Source organism: Elephantulus edwardii, unplaced genomic scaffold, assembly GCF_000299155.1.
Source record: "Elephantulus edwardii isolate Elephantulus edwardi_28Jun2011 unplaced genomic scaffold, EleEdw1.0 scaffold00206, whole genome shotgun sequence".
Lineage (NCBI taxonomy): Eukaryota > Metazoa > Chordata > Mammalia > Macroscelidea > Macroscelididae > Elephantulus > Elephantulus edwardii.
Window position 1 is genome coordinate 664,349 of NW_006399956.1, and position 11,032 is coordinate 675,380.

Sequence of the window (11,032 nt, forward strand, 5' to 3'; positions counted from 1 at the left end):
CCCTCTATGAGGTGGATTGATTCAGTGACTGGGATAATTGTGATGGGAGTGTCAGAGACAGTGCAATTGGCACAGGACAGAACAGAATTTAGGGCTGTTGTACATGGGGTTGCTATGAGTCACAAGCATCTCTATGGCACATAACAACAACAACAACAGTATAAATATAACATTCCAAAACCATTGGAAAGATAAATGAGGATAGTGCCGTCATATAGTAATAATGGTGTGTATATCCATATGGAAACACTTTAGAATTATATATGCCAAACTATAATGATTATTTGCAATTAGTGACAATGAAGTTAATTTAAATTTATTTGTAACTTTTCTTCCCTATTGAGACTGTGCATAACCAATGTAACATTTAAAAAAAATAGTATGAAAAAAAAAATACTATGAATGTTAAATTGTTGGCTATTAACCAGAAGGTCAGCCAACCAGATAATTTTTTAGGAGAAAAATGAAGCACTTTGTTTCCATCAAGATTTACCACCTCAGAATCATCATGAAGGGTCACTGGTGAATTGTAAGCAACTCAACAGTATTGAATTTGATTTGTACTTGGTTTTGGTTTATAAATGGTAGTGATTAGAAAATCATGAGAACTCCAAATTTTTACTTTAAAAAAATCGCAACAGTACTTTGTATCTGGCACTAAATTTATCAAAATATATTCTTGAAATATACTGACACATTTATAGGTAAGAAGGTTATAAATAAGGTTTATTTGAAGATTGAGCCATGAAAAGAAAGACAAGCTTTCCTTTCCTTCATCTTTCAGGGAGGACTACTTTTCCTTCATTCCACTCAGCCTGACCCTCCCGCAGATTTTCTGAGGAAGTAAATTGCACGAGAGGAGAAGCCTGTCCTTCTGTGGAGCTGCTGGTGGATTTGAACCACATGCATTTGGGATTTCAGGGCAGCTTCTTACCACTAGGTCACCAGAGCTTTCAGCAGATAAATGTAGAACAAATTTAAAATGAAATCAACAGTTTCTAACCAACTTCGTATTATTAGTATTTTACAGTATAATGATAGTTATATTAAGAACAATGAACCTAAGACAGTGAACACTTCTGAAAGTTACCCTACTCCAAAATAATGATGCAGGTGAGGGTAGGGAGAGAAGTAAAAAGAGAAAGGAAACAGTTATTTCAGTGTGATTTTAATATTTAATTGTCTAACAAAGGTAATTGTTTTCAGTAAATAAATAAGTGGCATAAAAATCAGAGGAACTAGTAAGAGTTTGAAGAAGAAATTCAAGCTTCAAATTGCAATTCTTAAGGATTTTGTGGGGAGAATGTTGAATGACCCAGGAAGCATCAAAAGAAGATGGAAGGAATAGGAAATCCAGGCTGCTCAGAAGGACTTGGCAAAAAAAAAAACAGGCCCCAGGACTTGACAACATACAAATTGACTGATTTAAAAAACCGGATTTTTCCCTGTACGTGCTCACCAAGTTGTGCCAAGAAAGGAGGACTACAACCAAACCAACTGACTGAAAGAGATCCATATTTGTTTCTACTTTTTTTTTTTTTAAAAAAAAAGTCATCCTAAAGAGTGTGGAAATTATTGAACGATATCATTAATATCACTTGCAAGCAAGATCCTGCTAAAGATTATCCAGATATGACTGGAACAGTACATCATCAGGGAACTGCCAGATGTGCAGGATGGGTTTAGAAGAGGCTGTCGCACTAGGGGACATTATAGTCAGTGTTAAATGGATAATACTGAAAGCAGAAAGTACCAGAGGAGTGTCTTGTCTACCTGTGTTTCATTGACTATACAAATGCATTTCACTGTGTGGATTGCAACAAGTTGTGACTAACTTTGAGAGGAATGGGAATCCCAGAACACTTGATTGTGCTTATGCAAAATCTATATTTGAAACAGGAGGTAGTCATTGGAATAGTACAAGACAAGAAAACACTGCCTGACTCAAAAATTAGGAAAGGTGTACATCAGAGATGCATCTTAATCTCCGTACCTTTTTATATGCAGAACAGATCATTCAGGAGGCAGGACTTTATGAGGAGGAATGTGGCATCAGGATTGGAGGAAGACTCATCAACAGTCTGCATAATGTAGATGATAGATACAACCTTGCTAGCTGAAAGTGAGGAGGGCCTGAAGCATTTGCTGGATAAGGTCAAGGACTACCTTTAATATGAACTGAAGCTTAACATAAAGAAAAAGATTCTCACCACCAGGCCAATTGGCAGCATCTTGATAGAGAAGAGATTGAGATTGTTAGCAATTTCCGGTTACTTAGCTCCACAATCAACACTCTTGGTACCAGCAATCAGGAGATCAAAAGACAAATTGCATTAGGAAAATCTGCCAGGCACCTCTCCATAGTACTGAAAAGAGCAACAATGTCAGTCTAGAGACTAAGGTGTACATCATCCAAACCATGGTCTTTGCACTTAGTTGGCATGCAGCAGACAGCTGGACAGTGACTTAGGATGACAGAAGAATTGATGCCTTTCAGTTGTGATACTGGAGAATAGTATTGAACCTACCATGGACTTTCTAAGAGAGCTAGAAGGTCTGTTGTGGAGAGGATGAAGCAGGCTGCACCTTGGAGGCAAGGATTTTGAAACTCTATCTCACATACTTTGGGCATGTTGCTAGGAGGGACAGTGCAAGAGAGGAAGACCCTGGATGAAATGGATTGACTCAGTGTGTAGGGTAATCGGGGTAGAGGTGTCAGAGACAATGAAATTGTCTCAAGATAAGAGCAGGGTTCAGAGTTGTTGTACATAGGGTTGCTATGAGTCACAGGGGAAGCAATGGCACATAACAAGGCAGTAAGTCACCAATGGCCAGCATCATGGTAGAAGAAAGAAAATTGAATTTGTCAGTGAAAAATGAAAAATTTTTCACTTTACTTGGATCCTTTTCACTTTACTTGGATCCACAGTCAACATTCATGGTGACAGCAGTCAAAAACTCAAAAGACATTGCATTAGGAAAATCTGCTGTCGAGGACCTACTAAAGTGCTCAAGAATAAGGATATATGTTTAAAAACAGAGATGTACCTGATTGATCCAAGCCATGGTATTTATTTGTTGCTTCTTAAGTCTCTGGAAATTTGACAACAAATCAGCATAAAAGACTCATTTTTATCTTTGAATTCTATTGGTGAAGAATAATGACTATCCTACAAACTGCCAAAAGAATAAACAAACCTGTCTTGGAAAAAATGCAACCAGTTTCCTCCTTGAAGGCAAGGATGATGAAATTCCATTTCACATACTTTGGTCATGTTACCAGGAGTGGCTAATTCTTAGAAAAAAACCATCATGTTGGGAAAGGTGGAGGGTCAGAGGAAGACTGTCAACAGGATGGATTGACAGTGACTAGACCAGCAGACTCGGGGAAGCTTGTCAGAGATCATGAAGATGGCTTAAAGATAGGACAAGGTTCAGACCTGTTTATAGGGTACTGTGAGTCATAACTGACTCAACAGCACAGTGACAATAACAAGGCAATATGTGGACCTTACTTGGTTCCTTATTCAAATAAATCATAAAGGATAGTTTTGGTTTGATAGTTTTTGGAAAAGATAGTTTTGAAGCACCGAAGAATATTTTAACTATTACTATTTTATGACTCACTGCTGTCGAGTCAGTTTTGATTCACTGATACCTGGTGCTGTAAACTTGGCAGGAGACTGTCCATCTTTCTCTTTCAGAGGTTATTAGATGATATTAAAGGATATTATTGATATACTTCTTTGAAGGACATTGTGTGACTTTAAAAATATCTCTATATTATTGCCAGCACTGTATGTTGAAGAGGTTGTCATTTCCTTACTTGATAGGTTTTATTTCCTTGTCAAATATCAGCTGACAATAGATAGCTGGCTCTATTTCTGGGTTCTCAATTCTTTACACTGGTCTATGTGTCTGTCATTGTATCAATATGAGGCTATTTTAGTTACTACTGCTGTGTAGTAGGTTTTGAGGTCAGGGAGTGCTATGCCTCCCACTTCATTTTTGTTTCTCAGAAGTGTTTTGCTTATTTGTGGTCTCTTTCCTCTCCAAGTAAACTTAATGACTTCCCTTTCGATCTCCTTGAAAAATGAATTTGGTATCTGTATTGCAGTTGCGCTGAATATGTAGATTGCTTTTGGTAGGATTGTTACGTTCACAGTATGGAGTCTTCCTATCCTTGAACAGGGCAGATTTTTCCCTTTCTTTAGGTCTTTTATTGTGTCTTGTAGAAATGTTCTGTAGTTTCCTTTGTACAGGTCTTTTTTTTTTTTTTTTTGTAACTCTAGTTCACACTCAAGTATCTCTATTTGTGGTTGGCTATTGTAAATGGTATTGCTTTCTTGGTTTCCTTCTCTGAGTGCTCTTTGTTACTGTAGAGTTAGTTACTCTGATTTTTAGATACTGATCTTGCTACTCTACTAAATTGGCCTACTAATTAAATCACCTCAAGATGGATCAGAGACCTGGGAGTAAAGCCCCAAACCATAAAGTTCATCAAAGACAAACTGGGATCAAGCTTAGAAGGCCTAGTCTGTAGTATAAAGAGACTGGCAAATACAGCCAGAAATGCACAATCTAAAGAGGATAAGGTTGATGAATGGGACCTTCTAAAGATTAAATCCCTGTTCACATCAAAAACTTTTTCCAACAAGGTGAAAAAGAAAACCTACCAACTGGGAACAAGCATTTGGCAGTACCATCTCAGACAAGAGTCTCAAACGAAAGTTTAGAGAATCTCCTGGATCTCCAAAAGAAAAGACTGATAACCCAATTACAGAATGGACAAAAGACATGGAAAGAATTTCACAGAGGAAAATATTGAAGTGTCCTATAGACACATGAAGAAATGCTAGAAATCACTGGCAGTAAGAGAGATGTCAATCAAAACTATCAAGTAATAAATGTTGTTGGAGAGGATGTGGCAAGATAGGAACTCTTATACAGTCTTGGTGGGATTATAAAATGGTAGGACCACTCTGGAAGGCAATTTGGCACTTCCTCAAAGAGCTGAACATAGAAATCCCATATATTTATGTATACATATATACATGCTTAAAAGTCACACAGTATAAAATAAAAAATTTATACTTTTAAAATAAAAAAGTTTAGCAATAATTAATATCATCTAATAATGTAGAGAAAAAGCCTTGGTCATATAGTAGGTTAAAGGGATTGACTGCTAACTGAGAGGTCAATAGTTGTAATCTGTCAGCAGCTGTGAGGCAGTAAGTTGGATTATCTCTTCCAATAAAGATTTAAAGCCTTTGAAACTTGATGATCCAGAATCTTCTCAAGGTTGTTTCTGTCTCTAGAGATACAAGACCGAGGAATCTTTAATAAACAGAATGTTTCAGAATTCCTTCAAAATACCTTCCTCTTCTTTCCTTCTCAAAAAGTGGAAAGGTGATAGAGAAAAACATTGATAATTATTTATCATGAACATTAAGAGTTGGTTCATAAGTTATAAATTTTAATTAATAAAAAGTTCAAATGATTTGAAATGTATGGAACAATTAAAAATATATTTGTTTCACCTAATCTATATACCCAGTACTTTACATACTCCAAAAGATAGCAGATTTATTATTGGTTGTAGATGGCATTATTTTTAATTTGAAAGAATATTCTTTGTCTTTTAAAATATTTACTGTTTCTGTTGATAGGAAATGAGCTGTCTGATGAAGAGTGCTTGAAGAAAGCAGGCCTCAGTGGAGTTCCTGCCGATGCCTGTGCCGCCGCCCAGAAGGCTGTTGGATACATCTGCAAATGCAACGGTGGCCGTGGTGCCATTAGGGAGTTTGCAGAACACATTTTCCTATTGATGGAAAAAGTTAATAACTCATGCCAAAAATAGAAGTTAGGGTAGTGTTGGAAGAGAAAATACACAACCTTCTTCAGCTACTCAGTTTTTATTTTTGATTAGTTTCTTGATGTAACGTTGCAGATGTGGTTTGATTTGTAATATATCTTAATATTAAAGAGTCTTGTTAAATTATCATTCCCAAGCCTTCTATGAAATAATTGTGCTCTACTTTTCTCATTATGCAAGATAATTATTTAGTGCTTGATTACGGTGTTTCTCAGATTTTTAGTAAATGCAAGTAAGACATCAAATTGACTTTGTATTGTACCCTATAAAACTGTGTTTGTGTGCTTTTAATGATGCTGGAACTACTTGGTGACAGTATGTCTGATAAATCCTATCAATGAATAAAATGACATTTCTCAAACTTGATGAAAACAGCCTCATTACTGTAGAATAGATTTAGAAAGCATTTCCTTATCTTTTTTTACACTTTGGCCATGTAGAGTAAGATATAAACTTCTGGATGCCAGGTTAACCTTCATGTATTTATCACATATATGCAAATACTGTGTTAACTCCTTTCAGAGTTTTTCAGTGACTCCGTACTAACCACAGAATAAAATAAAGCTGGATTCCCCAGTCCAAACAGTCTGCTCTCACTCCTAGCCTTAGTTCCTACTGTTGACTATATGGCTCCCTCTGTCCCAAAAATGTTCATCTGTGCGATTCACCCACATAGTGTAGCTTTCCTGAGTACTAATATCTTTTTTTCTACCTATACACCTCTATTAGGCTCTGGTTCTTAAATCTTACCATTTCAGTTCTGTGTGAATCACTCATTCCTTAATACCTCCTGCCTATATACCTCCTAAAGTAATTTCTGTTTGTAGATACAGATTATACTAGTGTTCTTATTCCACTGAAATGTCCTAAGCCCAAATAAGTGAAACAATGAAGCAATTTAGAATTTCTTGCTACTTCTAATTCTTGTTTCTCAGATATAAGGAATCTTGATGAAGAAAAAGAGCATGTTCAACTCAGAGCTTAGAGTTGTCAGTTGTGTCTTTACAAGAAAAAACTGGACAAATAGAGCATAATCCTCCTTAGACTCATCAAAAATTAAGCTAACAGAAAAAACAGTCACACCAAAACCAGGACAGACAGGCAATCTCCCTTTTCCACAATATACACCACATCAACAAACTACCAGTATAACTGTATTCTTACTGGAAAAGGTGTAAGACAGACTCTAAGGAGAAAAGCAAAAGGAAACTCTAAAGGTGAACAAGGACACTAGTAGTATTTCAAACTCTGTCACTTAAAGCTACAAAATACATGAAGTGCTGCCTGACTTTTCAAATATTAGCTTAGCTACATACTTAAGCTCTTATTTTCTCAGTTCCTGCAGCCCAATACAGCATGTCTTGAACAAAAAAGTATGTCTTGCCAAATGGTAAGAAAAACACAATCTGAAAAGAAATATCACCAGAGCAAAACTTACGTATGACATAGATGTTTGATGTTGCCACACCAGATGAAGAGTTAAAATACTGTAGTAGGTGATGGTGAGTCAGCTTTGAATGTCCTGTGTGCCATTACTGTGACATTTTATCTCATTGAGGCTCTTCCTTTCACCGACCTATTTTTCCAAGTATCACGTCCTTCTCCAGGGACTGGTCCTTCTTGGTGACATGCCCAAAAATTGTGAGTCTAGGCTTCATTATCCTTGATTTTAAGGAGCACTTTGATTTCACTTCTACCAAGACAAGTTGGTTTGTTCTTTAAGCAGTGATATATCCAATATTCTCTAACATCACAATTCAGAAGTCATCTTTTTTACTGTCCCACTCCCACATACCTTTGATGGATTTAACTGTCCATTTGAATCCAGCTCCTGCTTTAACTCCTTGGCCAATATGTATCTCCCTTCTTATCCCAGTATTTATCTGAGTGCTCACTTGTTTAAAAGCTAAGAAAATTTCCCTTTTTTTATTTGTATCCAGTCACCCCAAAATGGTGGCTGTTGGGATGTTGCACACAGATCACCCTTCAACGATGAGGGATTTATTCCCCTGACAACAGAATGTTGTCAAGTCAGCTGTCAAATCCCCTTCATAACTGCCACTTGAACAGTGGAACTGCCCTTCGAATGTCATTTTTGGGGTTTAAATTGGAAGCAGGAGTGGCATCCACTTCCTAAACAACATGCCTCTGGAAACTTAATGAACTTTGATAAATGACGGGAGTTATAGAAAGGCTTTCAGGCCTTTTATTCATAGGGTTGCTATGAGTCGTGCTTGACTTGACGGCAATCAACAAGGTTTAGAGTCTTCCCCAAAAATCTGTGTTGTAAATCCTAACCTCTTAGTTATCTAGCACTGCTGTAAAACAGGTATCACAAGTAATGGTTTTTAAAAATAGTACTATATTTCCTTAGAGTTTAGGAGTCTAGAAGTCCAAATTCAGAGTGTCAACTCTAGGGGAAGGCTTGCTTTCTTTGTTGATTCTGGAGGAGGGTTCTTGTTTCCTTCAGCATCTGTTGGCCTTGAACTCTTTGGAGGTCTCCACATATCTTAACCTTCACCAGTGTTCAGGAGTTTCCTAGCATAGAACCCTGGATCCAAAGGATGCCCTCCACTCAGTGTTAACTCTTTTATTTTTTTTTTCACTTTTATGAAATTTTTTTATTGGTTTGCTTATAATCATTCACATACATTATGTTTCATACATATATTTGTGTTTTATACAATCCTTCATATGCATTATATTTTATATTATTAATTATCATTGGTCAATGCCTGTTGTCACCACATTTTTTTCAAGTCCCAATTGAACATTTCTCATTCCTTCATTCCCTCCCCACCACCAACCAACATCTATCCTGATGATTTTTCCCTTTCTTCTTTTTTCCTGCCCTGCTGCTGACCCTCCCCTTCACATTTGAATATTTATGCATATCTTGTTCAGTTATCCTCCTACTTTCACAATAGTGGTCTTATACAGTATTTGGCCTTATGTGACTGAGATATGTCATTCAGCATAATGGTCTTTAGACTCATCCATGTTACATAGTATTTTGCAAAGTCATTATTACTTAGTGCTGCATAGCATTCCACTGTGTGGATGTACCACAATTTCTCTATCCATTCATTTATTCATGGGTTTGGGGGCTGTTTCCTTTTCTTACTCTTATGGATAATGCTGCTATGAACATATGTATGTATATCTCTATTTTTGTTTCCAGTCTGATTTCCTTGTACTACATTCCTAACAGTAGAATAGCTGGGCATATGAGATTTCTATGTTCAGTTTGGTTGGGTTTTGTTTGGTTGGTTGGTGTTTTTTTTTTTTTTTTTTTTTTTTTTTTTTTGCTAATTGTTTTATAACCACAACAAACTGGTAAAGAGGAAGGTCCTGCAACAAAGGTTCAAAGATGGAGGTGTTCTCTTAGCAAGGCTGAAGATTTCAGTCTCTGGTATTTGGAATTTAGGCTGCAGTCCTTGTTTTTGGATGGATCACTAGGTGTGTGGGCACAGTCCATGCTTTAACCAGATTTGAACAGAAGAATGGCAACTTGGCCCAGGTAGAAGTAGATGAAGTGCTTAGTTTAATGTGTCACATAACTACCGGAAGTTTCTCCCCACGATGCTGTGCCAGGTGGTGTTCTTGTCAAACTCCTTTTATTTTTTTTTAAATTTAGGTTGTTTATTTTTCATTTCAATGAACGAACTCCTTCTTGATGTGGGCCGCGATTTCCTTCTCGATGTTGTATTTCTCCAGCACGTCCTGTTGCGTCTCCTCCAGCATGTCCGCATTTTTGATCACCGCCTTTCTGTCGCACATGGTTGGTTACCGCGGAGCAGGCACTCAGGGTCTGCGATGGCTTTTTTGGGGGAGGGGTTGGAGCGACTCAAGCCCCCGAACGACCTGCCTCTGCTCCCGAAGACGTGGCGCATCTCGGTTGTTTTTTTTTAGGAAACACCAAACTGCCTTTCATAGCAGTTGGATCATTTTACAACACTACTCTACACATTCTCTCCAACCTTAATTGTTTGCTGTGTTGTTATATTTTGCTATTGCTGCTTGGGTGAGATGGTATCTCATTGTTTTGATTTGCATCTCTCTGATTGCTAGTGATTTTGAACATTTCCTCATGGGCTTCTTGGTCATCTGAATCTCCTTCTTTATTAAGTCTTTTCATGCCATTTTCCCATTGTGTGATTAAGTTATCAATCCTTTTCTATAAATTTTAGTTATGAAGCGTTTGACTGAAATGTTATTGCTAAATGTTTTTTCCAAGTCTATGGGCTTTCTTTTCACCCTATTAGAGAAATTTTTTAATGCACCCAAGGATTTGCTTTTAAGATGGGCTCTTGCCATATGCTAGGGTTTCTAAATTTGTTCCCATTTTGTCTTTTATGATCTTTGTGGGTTTGAGTTTTACCCTTACTTTGAGGTGGTTTTTTTTTTTACTATGAGTCAACCTGCTGGAGGGTCAGCCATAATTCAGTTACAACTCAATGGAACACAACAATAACAATCATTAATTGCATAGAGGTTAACTAACCGTATGTCCTCTTGATGTCCTTTAATCATTGTATAATGTCTTTATCTCTTATGATGGTTTGCATCCTGAAGCCTGTTTTATCAGGGATTGGCCACTCCAGCTTTCCCCCCCTCCCCCCACTAGTTTATTTACAAAACTCAAATACAAATTTGAACAAACAAATACAATTTCCCTCACCCCTCCACCCATCAAATTTTACAACCTAATGATTAATACCCCCTTCCCTCTGCACATCCACATCCCTCTGCTTCCAACCTCTCACACCCTTCCTGGATCCTTATACTCATTCTACAGTAACAGTTTTATACAGTACTTATCCTTGTGGGACTGAGTTAGTTCACTCAGCTTTCCAGTCCCTCCCACGTCAGGTAAAAATTTACGAAGTTACTGCTCCTGCTTGCTGCATAGTATTCCATTGTGTGAATGTACCATAATTTCTCAATCCATTCATTTGTGGTCGGATATCTGGGCTGTTTCCATGTTCTTGCAATGGTGAATAATGCGGCTATGAACATTGATGTACCAATCTCAGTTTGTGCCTCAGTTCACATATTCTCAGTGTATATTCCAAGTAGTGGAATAGCTGGGTCATATGGAATTTCTATGTTCAGCTTTTTGAGGAAGGGCCAATCTGCCTTCCAGGATGTTTGCAC

The 11,032-nt window shown here is 37.3% G+C and overlaps 1 protein-coding gene and 1 pseudogene across 1 annotated transcript in view; one reads left to right on the forward strand and one right to left on the reverse strand.

Annotated features, from left to right (window-relative positions):
• The window catches only part of CMAS (cytidine monophosphate N-acetylneuraminic acid synthetase), a 48,227-nt gene extending 42,312 nt beyond the window's left edge, over positions 1-5,915 (forward strand). The window contains exon 8 of the mRNA XM_006897202.1: positions 5,670-5,915. Coding sequence (XP_006897264.1) covers positions 5,670-5,860 — 191 coding nt within the window. The 3' untranslated portion in view covers positions 5,861-5,915. The remainder of the gene's footprint in view (positions 1-5,669) is intronic.
• A 3,441-nt stretch (positions 5,916-9,356) lies between these two features.
• LOC102858295 lies at positions 9,357-9,655 on the reverse strand (annotated as a pseudogene).
• Positions 9,656-11,032: the final 1,377 nt, after the last annotated feature.